The sequence below is a fragment of the Phyllobates terribilis genome, unplaced genomic scaffold, assembly GCF_046119375.1.
Source record: "Phyllobates terribilis strain yellow unplaced genomic scaffold, ASM4611937v1 Scaffold_3__8_contigs__length_932513732, whole genome shotgun sequence".
Lineage (NCBI taxonomy): Eukaryota > Metazoa > Chordata > Amphibia > Anura > Dendrobatidae > Phyllobates > Phyllobates terribilis.
In genome coordinates, this window is record NW_027362763.1 from 204,759,836 (window position 1) to 204,777,592 (window position 17,757).

At 46.5% G+C, this 17,757-nt stretch overlaps 1 protein-coding gene across 3 annotated transcripts in view; it reads left to right on the top strand.

The window, feature by feature from the left end:
• Window positions 1–17,757, top strand: part of BOK (BCL2 family apoptosis regulator BOK) — a 51,247-nt gene that overhangs the window by 24,336 nt on the left and 9,154 nt on the right. For 2 of the 3 annotated variants that reach the window (XM_073674559.1, XM_073674558.1), the window contains 3 exons: window positions 965–1,093; window positions 16,707–16,870; window positions 16,983–17,195. In XM_073674559.1, coding sequence (XP_073530660.1) covers window positions 965–1,093; window positions 16,707–16,870; window positions 16,983–17,180 — 491 coding nt within the window. In that variant the 3' untranslated portion in view covers window positions 17,181–17,195. Of the gene's footprint in view, window positions 1–964; window positions 1,094–16,706; window positions 16,871–16,982; window positions 17,196–17,757 lie in introns of those variants that run through there. The other variant, XM_073674560.1, reaches the window with a different exon arrangement.

The following is a 17,757-nucleotide window of genomic DNA, read 5'->3' on the forward strand; positions in this document are numbered from 1 at the left end:
TGCGCAACTCGTAGTTACACTAGTCCTGGATACTTTAGCCAACTTTTTGAAAAGTAGACGAAGCTTAGTTGGAGGAGGCGCAGCCAAGAAGTTTATCAAAACTTACAACACAAAAGTGGTTTACATTGCGACTGAGATGTATACCATTTGCTGCTTGGAGTAAACATTTCTTGCGGTGGAGCACAATGACTAAAAGATACATCAAAGCTCATTAAGAGGCGTACATGTACGTAAGCCCCTATAAATTTGGCACATCTTACTCCAATGCACTCTTTATCAAGACTGGGGTACAAAACATCAGTCTTAAAGGGCCATAGAGTTATCCTAATCTTACAGTCCCATGTACACAGGACGATGGGCTGCTGAGAATAATGATTTTTAAGCAAACTTAAAACAAAATTGACCCAACAAACAAGTGTTTTGCTTGTTCTTTGAGTTATTTGGTAGTCGGTTTGCCCTAATTTCTGGAAACGAGCGTTCCTAGCAACGTTTGCGCTCTATAATCGCCAAGTGTAACTACTCTAACTCAATATGACAATTTAGGGAATTACAGACAATCCCAACGTACATGCTTCATTTACTTTATGAAAAGTCCAAGAAGGATGTAGGAACAAGGAGGATAGTGACTCTGCGTGATACATATGGAAATAAAATCAGATCACAACCAGTGACCACAAATTTCAGTCTCCTTTACCCCTGTGTATATCACATAGTACATTGGGATTAATCACATATTTAAAGGGTTATTACAAATATTGAAAGTTATTACCTACCCATATAAAATAGGTAATAACTGGTTTGATCTGTAGGGGTCTGAGCAATTGGATCCCAACAAATATTCAGAACGGGGCTCTGAAATCCTTTTAGAACTTCAGGAGAAAAGTACCGTATATGATTTCTGCTACATCGTCTTGAGACAAAAGTTTAGTAATAACTATTCCCCATTTTTTATATTGTATTGCAGGGGATGAGCTGGAATATATGAGGCCAGCTGTATACCGGAACATTGCCCGACAGCTGAACATCTCCCTCGCCTCAGAGTCTGTCTTGTCCGATGCGTTCCTTGCAGTTGCTGCAGAGATTTTCTCAGCAGGTAGTAGATCTGGAAATTGTACATGTGCTATTCTCAGAGTATTCCATATTACTACTTAAAGGGATATTCCGATTTCAGAAAATGAGGTTTATTTATAAATGGAAACATTAAGCATTTTCTACACTTTATGCATTAATTCTTCATGTTTTTACTTTTTATTGGTTAGTTCAAACGGTAATGCCAGATGCGGAAGGACTGACATTGCCGCAATGCTTCTGAGAGATGTTGTGGTTTTTAAATTGATTGTTAAACATTCTCATGCTTTTTCAGGACATCGGTACCACCCACAGGACATTTGCAGGTGGAATAGCTGCTCTTTAGAAAAAGCATGCTACATTATGCTGTCCTCAGATTACATAGCGAAAACCTGCTGACATATTCCCTTTAATACAGTGCTCTTCAATGAGCACTACTTTGGGGTTTCTGAATACTTGCAGATCTGTATTCCAAAGGGGATCTTGACAGAGCCCTGGTGGAGTCATTGTGGCTTCTGTCCTGGAAGCATTTGTCTTTTTCAGACATGCACAAACACATGGTTTGCCACATCTTATGTGCATATCTGGAAAACAAGAATACTACCAGGACGGAGGCCAGACAACGTCCACAGTAACTCCTTTGGCTTCATTCACGTGAATGGCTCTGTCAGATTTCCCATTAGAATACAGTTTTTTGGGGATTCCAACAGAAACGCCAACGTAGTGCTTGGCGGAGAGCACTGTATTAATGTGAACCTCGTGGCAGCAGTTTCCATGGTGCATGTCATTAGTTTTATGTTATTTTATATAATTGGTGCTAGCCATAAAAATGTAATTGCCTCTTAAATCCCTATCTAGGTATGCGATCTGAAGCACACACAGCGCCGTACCGTACAGAGTCCTTGATTGTGACTTTCTGCAAGTCTGTAAAGTCAATCTACCAAATGGGCTATAGTCAGATGTTCATTTTATTTACAAAGTATTCCTGGGCATTGCGCCACGTTCCAAAAGCGAGTTCAACAATACGACATATTGGATTTAAATAGATTAGTGGAATGTACACATACAATATACAGGGCAGTACTCACAGCTCAAGCGACTACTGAGGCATCATATTCCTGTTTTTTTTTAATAAATTAAAAATCTAATTTAAGGAAATAGAGGCATTTTACATACATACACACTCACTATACATATTTATAGTAGCCTTACTAAATGCAGGCATGAACATGTACACACGGACAACATATACTGTAGGCACATTCACAACATACTGTATATTCACAATACACACACTCTCAGGCATGTACACTTACTGTATACATGCACAATGACTGATACAAAAAAAAAAGATGCAACATTTACAATGTATAGGCACACACTTATGGATATACACTTTCTTGACCTTGTTTCAGAGAATATGAATGATAACAAAAAACTTTTTCTCCACTCATGGTTATTGGTTGGGTGACGCCATTTATTGTCAAACTACTGTGTTTTCTCTTTTTAAATCTTAATGACAACCAAAAACATCCAAATGACCCTGATCAAAAGTTCACATACCCCAGTTCTTAATACCGTGTATTGCCCCCTCTAACATCAATGACAGCTTGAAGTATTTTGTGGTAGTTGTGGATGAGGTTCTTTATTTTCTCAGATGTTAAAGCTGCCCATTCTTCTTGGCAAAAAGCCTCCAGTTCCTGTAAATTCCTGGGCTGTCTAGCATGAACTGCGCGCGTGAGATCTCCCTGGAGTGGCTCAATGATATTGAGGTCAGGAGACTGAGATGGCCACTCCAGAACCTTCACTTTGTTCTGCTGTAGCCAATGACAGGTCGACTTGGCCTTGTGTTTTGGATCGTTGTCATGTTGGAACGTCCAAGTACGTCCCATGCGCAGCTTCCAAGCTAATGAGTGCTAATTTGCCTCCAGTATTTGCTGATAACATGCTGAATTCATCTTTCCTTCGACTTTTACCAAGTTTCCTGTGCCTTTGTAGATCACACATCCCCAAAACATCAGCAATCCACCTCTGTGCTTTACTGTAGGAATGGTGTTCCTTTCATCATAGGCCTTGTTGACCTCTCTCCAAATGTAACGTTTATGGTTGTGGCCAAAGAGTTAAATTTTGGTCTCGTCACTCCAAATTACCTTGTTCCAGAAGTTTTGAGGCTTGTCTCTGTGCTGTTTGGCGTATTGTAGGCGAGATACTTTGTGGCATTTGTGCAGTAATGGCTTTCTTCTGGTGACTCGACCATGCAGCCCATTTTTCTTCAAGTGCCTCCTTATTGTGCATCTTGAAACAGCCACACCGCTAGTTTTCAGAGAGTCAGAGAGTGATTTTCAGCTGATGTTATTTGTGGGTTTTTCTTTGCAACCCGAACAATTTTCCTGGCAGTTGTGGCCGAAATTTTTGTTTGTAAAAAACAAACCACGGTCATGTAGACCAAGCCCCTGATTTTCCATTTGTTATTCACAGTTTGAATGCTGCTGACTGGCATTATCAATTCCTTGGATATATTTTTGTATCCCTTTCCTGTGTTATACAGTTCAACTAAATTTTCCCGTAGATCCGTTGACAATTCTTTTGCTTTCCCCATGACTCACAATCCAGAAATGTCAGTGGCTGGATGAAAGATGCAAGAGTCTGTCTGGATCCCAGAAACTCACTCAGCTTTTATGCACACACACTGATTACAAGCAAACAGGTCACAGGTGAGGATGTTACCTTTAGTAGCCATTCAAACCCATTTGTGTCAAATTCTGTGCATGTTATCAGGCCATAATCACCAGGGTATGTGAACTTTTGATCAGGGTCATTTGGATGTTTTTCGTTGTCATTACGATTTAAAAAGATAAAACACAGTAGTTTGACAATAATTGGCTTCACCCAACCAATAACCATGAGTGGAGAAAAAATGTTTTTGTTATCATTTAAATTCGCTGAAAAAAGGCAAAGAAAGGAAAAATTCTGCGGGGGTATATAAACTTTTGAGCACAACTGTATATATGTATGTATATATGTGTGTGTGTGTATATATATACACACACACACATATATACAGTACAGACCATATATACAGTACAGACCAAAAGTTTGGACACACCTTTTCATTTAAAGATTTTTCTGTATTTTCATGACTATGAAAATTGTACATTCACACTGAAGGCATCAAAACTATGAATTAACACATGTGGAATTATATACTTAACAAAAAAGTGTGAAACAACTGAAAATATGTCTTATATTCTAGGTTCTTCAAAGTAGCCACCTTTTGCTTTGATGACTGCTTTGCACACTCTTGGCATTCTCTTGATGAGCTTCAAGAGGTAGTCACCGGAAATGGTCTTCCAACAATCTTGAAGGAGTTCCCAGAGATGCTTAGCACTTGTTGGCCCTTTTGCCTTCACTCTGCGGTCCAGCTCACCCCAAACCATCTCGATTGGGTTCAAGTCTGGTGACTGTGGAGGCCAGGTCATCTGGCGTAGCACCCCATCACTCTCCTTCTTGGTCAAATAGCCCTTACACAGCCTGGAGGTGTGTTTGGGGTCATTGTCCTGTTGAAAAATAAATGATGGTCCAACTAAACGCAAACCGGATGGAATAGCATGCCGCTGCAAGATGCTGTGGTAGCCATGCTGGTTCAGTATGCCTTCAATTTTGAATAAATCCCAACAGTGTCACCAGCAAAGCACCCCCACACCATCACACCTACTCCTCCATGCTTCACGGTAGGAACCAGGCATGTAGAGTCCATCCGTTCACCTTTTCTGCGTCGCACAAAGACACGGTGGTTGGAACCAAAGATCTCAAATTTGGACTCATCAGACCAAAGCACAGATTTCCACTGGTCTAATGTCCATTCCTTGTGTTCTTTAGCCCAAACTTGTCTCTTCTGCTTGTTGCCTGTCCTTAGCAGTGGTTTCCTAGCAGCTATTTTACCATGAAGGCCTGCTGCACAAAGTCTCCTCTTAACAGTTGTTATAGAGACCTGTCTGCTGCTAGAACTCTGTGTGGCATTGACCTGGTCTCTAATCTGAGCTGCTGGTAACCTGCGATTTCTGAGGCTGGTGACTCGGATAAACTTATCCTCAGAAGCAGAGGTGACTCTTGGTCTTCCTTTCCTGGGGCGGTCCTAATGTGAGCCAGTTTCTTTGTAGCGCTTGATGGTTTTTGCAACTGCACTTGGGGACACTTTCAAAGTTTGCCCAATTTTTCGGACTGACTGACCTTCATTTCTTAAAGTAATGATGGCCACTCGTTTTTCTTTACTTAGCTGTTTTTTCTTGCCATAATACAAATTCTAACAGTCTATTCAGTAGGACTATCAGCTGTGTATCCACCAGACTTCTGCACAACACAACTGATGGCACCCAACCCCATTTATAAGGCAAGAAAGAAATCCCACTTATTAAACCTGACGGGGCACACCTGTGAAGCGAAAACCATTTCCGGTGACTACCTCTTGAAGCTCATCAAGAGAATGCCAAGAGTGTGCAAAGCAGTCATCAAAGCAAAAGGTGGCTATTTTGAAGAACCTAGAATATAAGACATATTTTCAGTTGTTTCACACTTTGTTGTTAAGTATATAATTCCACATGTGTTAATTCATAGTTTTGATGCCTTCAGTGTGAATGTACAATTTTCAAAGTCATGAAAATACAGAAAAATCTTTAAATGAGAAGGTGTGTCCAAACTTTTGGTCTGTACTGTATATATAAATAAAGTCTAAATACAGACATATACATACTACAAACATACAGCGTGCACACATTCACTGCATGCACACATCCATGCTCATAGCATACAGGCATACACACAGGCACCCTCAGGGCACACAAACACTGCTATGTGTGTATGTAGCACCCCAGGGGTCTGGTTTCCACAGTAATAGCAATATTATGTCTGAGAGCAGGTGGGAGGTCTCTTGGTCAGGAATCCTATGCATGCCACACCTCCTGCCCAGTCCTGGGAGGGGAAGAACTTCCCCTATATAAAACTGGGGCTGAGGCAGGGTTAGGGAGTTAAGAAGAGGAGAAGCAGCTATAGGAAAGAGAGATCAGGAGCTCTGGGGAAGTCGTGCTAAAAGGAATCAGGGGCTGGCAGCTGTAGAGCTCGCCCTGATTGAAGAGTTACCACCGAACCCGGAGTCCGAGGCTGTGGGGACTAATCCTTACCCAGCAGCAGAAACCGACCGGCAGGGGATTTCAGGTCCTCTGGCCAAGAAACCCGAAGGCACGGTCACACGCGTGGGACCAGCACCGCCGTCGTGGAGCGGAAGCCACTAGAAAGCCCCGAGTCACCGGCCATACGGGTGAGCACCACACGGTACACTCAGGAACGTGGGCTACTTTTACCCGCCTCTAGCAAGGTAGCCAGTAGAGTACAATTAGTTGGGGAGGCCTACAACTCCGCCTGGCCAGGGGAGATCCCATCTGTTCAAGGACTGACCAGGCCCCGACCGCTAGCCAGTACTCCGGGAGGGTCTATTTTTGTCACCAGTAAAGACCCTGAACTACACCGCATCGTCTCTGAGTGGTTCCTGCTACCCCCATCATCCACGTCGGCTGCCCTGAGGCCATACCCCTCCCGTTGGGGGTTATACCATCCACGCTGCACAATCCTTCCACCGGCCTCAGCGGTCTGCCCTGCAGCGGCAGCTCCATAGCTGCATTCAACGGGTGGCGTAGTCGTCCAACATCTACTGCTAATACTCAGCCACACAGTTTGACTCCCTGGGCACGGACCGGGTCACCGCCACGAGACTACTACCCCCAACAGGCCCGGCTCCGGGTAGTCCCCGCGTGCGCAACGCTACACCAAGTAGGCCCAGGGGCGCGTCAACTTTTGGCGTAGTCGGCAGGATTTCGTGCCCGCAACCACCGGGTACTGCGTGCCTAAAAAAGACTGTTCAAACTTACCAGTGGTGAAGATTCCCGCCATCCGGCGCCATCTTCTACCTTCTTCCCGCCATCCGCGAAGTTTTCCTGCCATTCGGCGCCATCTTCTGCCTTCTTCCCGCCATCCGTGGAGTTTTCCCGCCGTTGGACGCCATCTTGAAGACGCCGCGCGGGAAGAAGAGGGGCGTGGACTCCGAAAGCGCGCGAGAACTGAAGCCCCGCCTCACGTCCGGACTTTGCGTAAAGGTCCTGGAAGGAGCCCAGCAGACGCCGACGTCACAGGAGCGCGACGGAAGGTCCTCAACCCTGACGATCCACTGCGGAGCCGCGGCCTACGGAAGAGGATCATCGCAAGGTAGGCCACGGTCCACTAGGGGGGGAGAAAGATGTCGGATACGGAGGAGAGCTTCACTGCCTCAACCCCCGCCAGCGCCACCGCTGCTGCAGTCATGCCTTTCACCATGCCCTATATCCCGGGAGCAGCCTGGCTACCCCAGTACTCAGGGGAGTCACATACCCTGAATGACTTTAAAGAAAAGCTGGATAGCCTCTTCCAGGTGTACCCCCTCACAGAAGAGCAAAAAGTGAGCATCCTGGTGGCCCAACTAACCGGGGCAGCCCAAAGGGAGGTAAAGTCCTGGCCACCTGGGAGGAGGACTGTCGCAGGGATACTAACCCGGCTGAGGGACACCTTTGATACCCGCACCTCAGCCGAGATTAAGCTTAGATTCTATGGGTGCAAGCAGCGAGCACATGAGAGTATAAGGGACTATGCACTAAACCTACAAGAGGCCCTGAGAGCCATTAAGCAGACCGACCCTGACAGCGTGGGAAACGAGGACAGGCTGTTGACCGAGCAATTTATAGAGGGACTATATTGCAATGTCCACCGAACCCAGTTGCGGGCCATAGCCTTACAGGAGCCTCATCTGGACTTTGCACAGTTCAAGGACAGAGCCATCCGGGTGCTCCGAGAACCGACACCGGGTGGCGTTGTGACCCACAGGCGCCCAGCTATCACTTACCACCAGGAGGCGGAGCCCTTGTCGGCAGGGCCTGTGGGGGCTGATGCGCAGGCTTTGAACAATGACCCGGCTCCGGACCTGCACCATCAGGTCCAAGAGCTAGCTAAAAGCGTTGCTGCGCTAACCCGAACTGTGCAGTCTTTACAGGTTTCCACTCCAGGGAAGATCCAGCTGGCATCCGGACCGGAGGACATCCCGTGGCGTCGACCAAGGAGGACCCCACCGGCCAGAGGAAGACCCAGCGACCGGTACAACGAGGACGGACAACCTATCTGCCGCCGCTGCAATCAACCCGGACATATGGCAAGGTACTGTCCTTTAAACTGGCACAACCTGGGGTAGAGGGCCAACCCCCAGGAAAAAGATCACCAGGCCCATCGAACTGGCGCGACAAATATGTGGGAGGACGTCCAGTCTTGCCTGTGGTACTGGATGGCATCCCTATGAGTGCCCTACTGGACACCGGGTCACAGGTCACCACCATCCCGTACGTGCTCTTCAAGCAGTACTGGAATGACTCGGATATAACCCGCTATCCAGACGACGACTTGAGTATCATCGCCAGTAATGGTCAGCCCGTGCCACAGATCGGATTTAAAGAAATGACCATTAAAATCGGTAGAGTCGAACTGGCAGCACAGGGACTGATCATTGTAGACATTGACAAGCGCGAGAGTCACCCAAAGATAACTCTAGGAACTAATGTGATTGAAAATTGTCTTGCAGAGGTGATTTTCATTTTACAGCAGGTTGCCAAGAACGCCAGCTCCGGCCAGCAGCGAGTGCTCCAGAAAGAGATCCGGGCACTGATGCGACGGCAACAGGTGGAACTCTCCGGTGGTGAGATTGGTAGCGTAAGAATGTGTGACCCTTTCCCTATTGCCATGCCCCCGAAAAGTGAAATGATGATTTGGTGCCGGGCAGCTATTGGTCTGAGAGGTAGAGATTACCAGGCCATGGTAGAACCAGTCTACTCAGACAGTAGGCCCACCATTTTGACAGCACGGGGGGTAGTTGATGTACGCCATGGGAGGGTGCCCGTTCGTATAATAAATATCGGGAAAAGGGAAGTATACCTGCCCCGGTATGCTACGCTAGCCAAATTATATACTATCAACCAAAATTCTATACAGTCTGTGGAACCCTTGCCTCCATCTCACCCGGAGGAAGGTAACGGCTCTACGAAAATAATGGAGGATTGGTGTCAGCAACTACATTTGGGTACTGACTCCACTCCCTCCCACCAGAAACAGGGAGTCTACCGGGTGGTTCGAGAGTACGAGAGAGTGTTTAGTAAACACCCGTTAGACTTCGGGCGAGTCAAGGGGGTAGAACACCACATCCCCACGGGAGACCATCCTCCCATAAAAGAGAGGTATCGACCCGTACCCCCTGCACACTACCAACACGCCAAGGGGATGCTTAGAGACATGAAGGAGGCTGGGGTAATCAGGGATAGCTGTAGCCCCTGGGCAGCTCCACTAGTCTTGGTCAAAAAGAAAGACAACACCATGAGAATGTGTGTAGATTACCGGAAAATTAACCGTATCACACACAAAGATGCGTACCCCTTACCAAGAATAGAGGAGTCTTTGGCTGCTTTAAAATCTGCTAACTTCTTCTCCACCTTGGATCTCACTAGCGGGTACTGGCAGGTTCCTGTAGCAGAGGCGGACCGGGAGAAGACCGCATTCACCACCCCGATGGGACTTAGCGAGTTTACCTGCATGCCGTTCGGACTCTGCAACGCACCAGGAACCTTCCAGCGATTGATGGAATGCTGTCTGGGACACCGAAACTTTGAGACGGTCCTGTTATACCTGGACGATGTCATCGTCTATTCCAAGACCTACGAGGACCACCTGAAACACCTGGCGGAAGTGTTCGAAGCTCTGGCAAGTTACGGCCTAAAGGTGAAACCCTCCAAGTGTCACCTCCTGAAGCCAAAGGTGCAGTACCTGGGACACGTGGTGAGTGCTGACGGAGTGGCTCCCGACCCTGATAAGATCACCGCAATTAAGGAATGGCCAAGCCCCTCCAGCGTAAAGGAAGTGAGGCAGTTCCTCGGGTTGGTAGGCTACTACCGAAGGTTCATTCCCGGTTTCACCAAAAAGGCAGCTCCTATGCAGGACCTCCTGATAGGCCAGTCCAGGAAGGCCAAGAACCAGAAGCCACCCTTCAGATGGGAGAAGCTGGAAGAAGAGTCCTTCCGCCAGCTGAAGATGGCCCTCACGGGGGATGAAATCCTGGCGTACCCTGATTATAGCCAGCCCTTTATCCTCTACACCGACGCCAGTAACATCGGGCTAGGAGCCGTACTGTCCCAGATCCAGCAGGGGAAGGAACGGGTAATTGCTTACGCCAGCCGAAAACTGCGACCCACCGAAAGAAACCCTGAGAATTACAGCTCATTTAAGCTAGAGTTCCTGGCAGTGGTGTGGGCAGTCACCGAACGCTTTAAGCACTACCTCGCTGCTTCCCGGTTCACCGTGTACACGGATAACAACCCGTTGACACACCTGGACACTGCAAGACTCGGTGCCCTAGAGCAGAGATGGATGGCCCGCTTGTCCAACTATGAGTTTACAATCAAATACCGGGCAGGACGCTCCAATACCAACGCGGACGCCCTGTCCAGGATGCCGAACCTACCGGACGTAGGGGAAGATTCAGAGGAACTGGAAGAAGTTGAACTCCCCGCGTTCCACCGTCATGGGACTATCCAGTATTCCCACCGTGTAAGGAGTAAGCAATCCGCTACGTTCAACCCATTACCTCATTACAACTGGGCGGAGACGCAAGACAGTGACCCTGCTGTCCGACTGGTAAAGGAGATGCTGACTCGGCCAGATGCACGCCTTGACCCAGACGCTCCGGAGGAAGCCAAGCAACTGTGGGCTGAGAAGAGTCGACTGTTCCTTTACAAGGGGAAGTTGTGCCGCAGAATGGTTAACTCCCGGACGCATGAACTAATCTGGCAAGTAGTGATGCCAAGAAGAGACGCAGCTATGGTTATGGAGGCATACCACGACGGAGCTGGGCACTTCGGATGGAAGAAGCTGGAGTTCCTGCTGCGCGGGCGGTTCCATTGGGTAGGCATGAGAGGAACCATCGAGAGGTGGTGCAGAGACTGTGGCCCATGCAACCTAAGAAGGAGGGACCGTGCCAGCCAGAAGACTCCCCTGCAGTCCATCATCACCAGACAGCTGTTGGAACTGGTAGCCTTGGATCATGTAAAACTGACCCCAAGCAGAAGTGGCTACGTCTACGCGTTAACCATCTTGGATCACTACTCCCGGTTCTTGGTTGTCGTCCCCGTCAAGGACTTAACGGCTCAAACAGCAGCTAGAGCCTTCCAGCAGCACTTCTGCCGTCCGCACGGATACCCGGAGCAGGTGCTGACGGACCAGGGGCCTGCCTTTGAAGCGGAAGTCTTCCAGGAGTTCTGCACCCTGTATGGCTGCCGGAAGATAAGAACAACACCCTATCACCCGCAAACTAATGGACTTTGTGAGAAAATGAACCAGGTGGTGATAGATCTTCTGAAAACATTGCCCCTGGAAGAACGTAGTCTGTGGCCTGAAAAGCTGCCCGACCTGGTGGACCTATACAACCACATCCCTGTAGGTTCCACCAACTGTACCCCGGCTTACCTAATGAGGGCAAGACCTGGTAAGCTTCCTGTTGATCTGGAGATGGGAGTCCTGACACCCGAGGACACTTCACCAGAAGCAGACTGGGACACAGAGAGGCAGCAGCAGTACCGGAAAGTACAGGAGAGCGTGGAGCGAAGTCTCTGTCAAGCTAGGGAAAGACAAGAGAAAACTTACAACCAGTATGCTCCCACTGTTCCCCTGGTGCCCGGAGAGCAGGTCTTGAAGAGGAAAAGACGGCTCCACAAGTTGGACGACCAGTGGGAGAAGGACCCGTACACCGTACTGCCCTCAAGCCACGACAACCCAAAGATCTGTACAATCAGTAAAGACGGAGGGGAAACCACAGCCATTGTATCCCGGGATCACCTGAAGAAGTGTCCCGAACAGCTACGGAACCCTGAAGAGGAACAAGAAGACCCTCGACCCGTAGAGGAAAGGGAAGATATGGTTAGTACTGTGCTCAGAGACTTCCCTCGGTCTTGGACTCAAGTCAATGGTGCTGTTGTGGTACCCGTCCTCACGTTCCTCCAACCAGCATCCCAAGTGCCTACGGAGACACAGGTAGAGCTGGAAGAACAGCCGGTCCAGGAGGCAGAAGACCCCACACAAGCAGACCAGGAGAATCAACCCTCTGCTTATAGTGAGCCTGCCATACCCCTAGTGAGCCAAAGAGTCCGTAGACGGCTGCCCAGTTTACCCTTGACAGCTCCTATACCCTGTAGCTCAGGACCAGTCAGCCAGCTCCGTAGGTCCACTAGGGTCACTAGAGGCCAGTTGCCCATACGGTGGAGGATCTAAATGTTCAAGCTATTTTATTAATGTTTACCTGTTTATTGTTGCTTGTGTATAATTATGTGTTTCTAGTTATTTGTAGGAGTCTTTGGTGGATTTACCGGGAATCCTTTGTGCATATAGTTGGAGCGTAACCCAGGACGGACTAAAAGACTGATAAGGACTCGGGGCAGGACAGACCCCTACCTGGTTACGTCTCCCTGTTTTGGTGAAATGGACACCTTTGTTTTCCTCAAAAGTTACACCCGGTTGCGGACACGCCGTGACCACCTTATGTGTTGTCTCTACCAGAACGTTATTGTTTATACCTTGTTATGTTTACAAAAGTATGTTTAGTCCCGGAGTACTAAATTTCACTAGGGGGGAATGTGGCACCCCAGGGGTCTGGTTTCCACAGTAATAGCAATATTATGTCTGAGAGCAGGTGGGAGGTCTCTTGGTCAGGAATCCTATGCATGCCACACCTCCTGCCCAGTCCTGGGAGGGGAAGAACTTCCCCTATATAAAACTGGGGCTGAGGCAGGGTTAGGGAGTTAAGAAGAGGAGAAGCAGCTATAGGAAAGAGAGATCAGGAGCTCTGGGGAAGTCGTGCTAAAAGGAATCAGGGGCTGGCAGCTGTAGAGCTCGCCCTGATTGAAGAGTTACCACCGGACCCGGAGTCCGAGGCTGTGGGGACTAATCCTTACTCAGCAGCAGAAACCGACCGGCAGGGGATTTCAGGTACTCTGGCCAAGAAACCCAAAGGCACGGTCACACGCGTGGGACCAGCACCGCCGTCGTGGAGCGGAAGCCACTAGAAGGCCCCGAGTCACCGGCCATACGGGTGAGCACCACACGGTACACTCAGGGACGTGGGCTACTTTTACCCGCCTCTAGCAAGGTAGCCAGTAGAGTACAATTAGTTGGGGAGGCCTACAACTCCGCCTGGCCAGGGGAGATCCCATCTGTTCAAGGACTGACCAGGCCCCGACCGCTAGCCAGTACTCCGGGAGGGTCTATTTTTGTCACTAGTAAAGACCCTGAACTACACCGCATCGTCTCTGAGTGGTTCCTGCTACCCCCATCATCCACGTCGGCTGCCCTGAGGCCATACCCCTCCCGTTGGGGGTTATACCATCCACGCTGCACAATCCTTCCACCGGCCTCAGCGGTCTGCCCTGCAGCGGCAGCTCCATAGCTGCATTCAACGGGTGGCGTAGTCGTCCAACATCTACTGCTAATACTCAGCCACACAGTTTGACTCCCTGGGCACGGACCGGGTCACCGCCACGAGACTACTACCCCCAACAGGCCCGGCTCCGGGTAGTCCCCGCGTGCGCAACGCTACACCAAGTAGGCCCAGGGGCGCGTCATGTACATCACAGTGTTTTGCACACTACAGTTCTGGCAACATTATAGCTAGATGTAAGCATAATTTTAATGCTCTGCCAGCAGCCACATAGAGTGATTGCTGAAAGTGTTGGCACCCTTGAAATTGTTCCAGAAAATGAAGCATTTCTCCCAGAAAATGATTGCAATTACACATGTTTTGTTATACACATGTTTATTTCCTTTCTGTGTATTGGAACAACAACAAAAAAATTTAGAAAAAAAGGCAAATCAGACATAATGTCACACAAAACTCCAAAAATGGGCCAGACAAAATTGTTGACACCTGTCCAAAAATGTGAGGGAACAACTTTGTTTCAAGCATGTGATGCTCGTTCAAACTCACCTGTGGCAAGTAACAGGTGTGGGGAATATGAAAATCACACCTGAAACCAGATAAAATGGAGAGAAGTTGACTCAATCTTTGCATTATGTGTCTATGTGTGCCACACTAAGCATGGAGAACAGAAAGAGGAGAAGAGAACTGTCTGAGGACTTGAGAACCAAAATTGTTGAAAAATATCAACAATCTCAAGGTTACAAGTCTGTCTACAGAGATCTTGATGTTCCTTTGTACACGGTGCGCAACATAATCAAGAAGTTTACAACCGATGGCACTATAGCTAATGCCCCTGGACGTGGACAGCGGAGAAAAATTGATGAAAGGTTGCAAAGCAGGATAGTTTGGATGGTGGATAAGCAGCCTCAATCAAGTTCCAAAGAAATTCAAGCTGTCCTGCAGGCTCTGTGTGCATCAGTGTCTGCGCAAACTATCCGTCAACATTTGAATGAAATGAAACGCTATGGCAGGAGACCCAGGAGGACCCCACTGCTGACACAGAGACATAAAAAAGCTAGACTGCAGTTTGTCAAAATACATGTGAGTAAGCCAAAATCCTATTGGGAAAGTGTCTTGTGGACAGATGAGACTAAGATAGAGCTTTTTGGTAAAGCACATCATTCTACAGTTTACCGAAAATGGAATGATGCCTACAAAGAAAAGAACAGAGTACTTACAGTCAAATATGGTGGAGGTTCAAACATGTTTTGGGGTTGTTTTGCTGCCTCTGGCACTGGGTGCCTTGACTGTCTGAAGATTACCAAAGAATTTTGGGTTGCAATGTAGTGCCCAGTGTCAGAAAGCTGGGTTGCGCCCTAAGTCATGGGTCTTCTGGCAGGACAATGACCCCACACATACTTCAAGAAGAACTCATAAGTGGATGGAAACAAAGCACTGGAGAGTTCTGAAGTGGTCAGCAATGAGTACGGATTTAAATCCCATGGAACACCTGTGGAGAGATCTTCAAATTGCTGTTGGGAGAAGGCACCCTTCAAATATGAGACCTGGAGCAGTTTGCAAATGAAGAGTGGGCCAAAATTCCAGTCGTGAGTTGTAAAAATCTTGTGGATGGTTATAGGAAGCAATTGATTGCAGTTATTTATTCCAAAGGGTGTGCAACCAAATATTAAGTTGAGGGTACCAACAATTGTGTGAAATTATGTCCAATTTTCCTTTTTTATCTGTTTTCTTTTTGTGTTGTTCCAATACACACAAAGGAAATAAACATGTGTATAACAAAACATGTAATAGCAATAATATTCTGGGAGAAATACTTCATTTTCTGGAACAATTTCAAGGGTGCCAACTCTTTCAGCCATGACTGTATGAATGAGGAGGATGAGCTGCTTTTGTGATGATGTAAAAATAATATATAATACTGTTGACTCCAGCACAATGTAATAAGGGGCATATATTTCCATGGTGTTGAAAGATATAAATACACTGTATAGGTTAGGAATAGTCTTTAGCAACACAAACATCAGATGAGACACTATAAAAGATATTTAAATATTACATCCACATTGTCCCTGTAGAAAAGAAAACCTAAATCTGCAGAATCCGTATTCTGCACCTGTATTACATAGATGTATCTGCATCATGAAAACAAGAAATATACAAAAAATGGATGAAATAGCAATAGTCTTACAAATAAAGTATGTCATGCCATGGAGCACCCTTTTCCATGAACCTAAGACAAGGTCCTTACAACAGCTGAAATATATAAAAGCCTTCACTCCTCCCTCCCGGTGATAACTTAAGCAATTATCTGCCAGTGATGTCTATTTAAATTCCAGCCATTGTTGCAAAGGACAAAGCATGGGTGGGTGAGTCAGAAGAGGGAAGACTTGCTGAGAGTCCCTTGTTTATCCACTCCCCTAAAAATTTAGCAAGTTCAATGGGAGGCAGTGAAGGGGATTCTAAATAATATAAAATTGCTATCAGCTGGTGCCACCCCACATAAGATACTACCTTAGGCACTTAACCTCTAATGCATAGTGGTACGTTTGCCCCTCACAATATGAACAATAATACTTTGTTGTTGAGAAATTGTAAATTAGGTGTTGCTTTAGTCCTAAAAATGAAAATAATTCTATTTTCTTATAAAAAGTTACATATTTCACCCATAGTTAATGATTTATTTTTTTCCTTATAAACTACTGGTCGATGAGCTGACACCTCCAACAACAGTGTGTAGATAGTGGGGGGCTGGTGGAGCGTGTGCTCTAAGTGCTGTGTGGCAAATGGTGGCACCAACAAGCCATCCCCTATTAATTAAAAATTAATGTCTAATTTTACAGTTGGCCTTCTTCAGTGAATACCAATATCTAAAATTGAATAATGATGTGGTAAATGGCAAAAAACTCATACTGGGACACCATTTGTATAAAAGGCTTGTTAGGCCGTTTTATGACACCATAGAAATGATTGTGTCCGATTTCTGTCATTCCCCTACTTCCACCCATGAGGCATCATCAGACTGTAAGCATGGTCTCTTTGCTGGCATTTTTTTTTCTTTTTACGTATATTTCCATTTTTTTTTTTTTTGCTTCTGCAGGAATCACATGGGGTAAAGTGGTCTCACTGTATGCAGTGGCCGCTGGACTTGCAGTTGACTGTGTAAAACAGTCTCAGCCGGCGCTGGTTCTAACCATTGTGGACTGTCTAGGGGAATTTGTACGCAAGACTTTGGTCACTTGGCTGAAGCGGAGAGGAGGATGGGTAAATATATCATTATTGTTACATCTTCTTCAGTTACTTCCATAATCCTATTAAAAGGGGTGTCCACTACTAGAACAACGCCTTCTCACTAAAAGTGTTTTTATTTAAACAGGTTCAAACATTCAAAGTGACATGTAAAGGTTTGGGCACCTCTGGTCAATTACTGTTATTGCGAACAGTTAAGCAAGTTGAAGATGAAATGATCTCTAAAAGGGCTAAAGTTAAGATGACACATTTCCTTTGTACTTTATGCAAAAAATATAACTATATACAGTACAGACCAAAAGTTTGGACACACCTTCTCATTTAAAGATTTTTATGTATTTTCATGACTTTGAAAATTGTACATTCACGCTGAAGGCATCAAGACTATGAATTAACACATGTGCAATTATATACTTAACAAAAAAGTGTGAAACAACTGAAAATATGTATCCACCTGACTTCTGCACAACACAACTGATGGTCCCAACACCATTTATAAGGTGTTGTATTACTTGTGACCACCATGGGGAACAGGTCTAAGGATATAACTGTACTCAGCTCAATTATCCTAATTCTTCTTTTTCTATCCCTTTGAACAAAAAAAGCAAGATTTGAGAATTCTCTTCCTACACTCATTTTTTATCAGCACCATCTATTTCAAGTTTCGAAGCTCCTTTCTATAAGTGTACATCCAGGCTGATCTTAGGCTCCAGATTGTTTAGCTTACTAGTCTTCTCATTCAGCCCCACCTACAAGTCTGAGAGATTTCCAGTTTGGCCGCTATTACTATTCGTCTCCCACACACATGTGTCACTGCATCTGTTCATGGGCTACGATGTGACTTCCAAAATATATCCTATTCATTTACAAACTATCATTTAATACAATAATTTTCACACAAA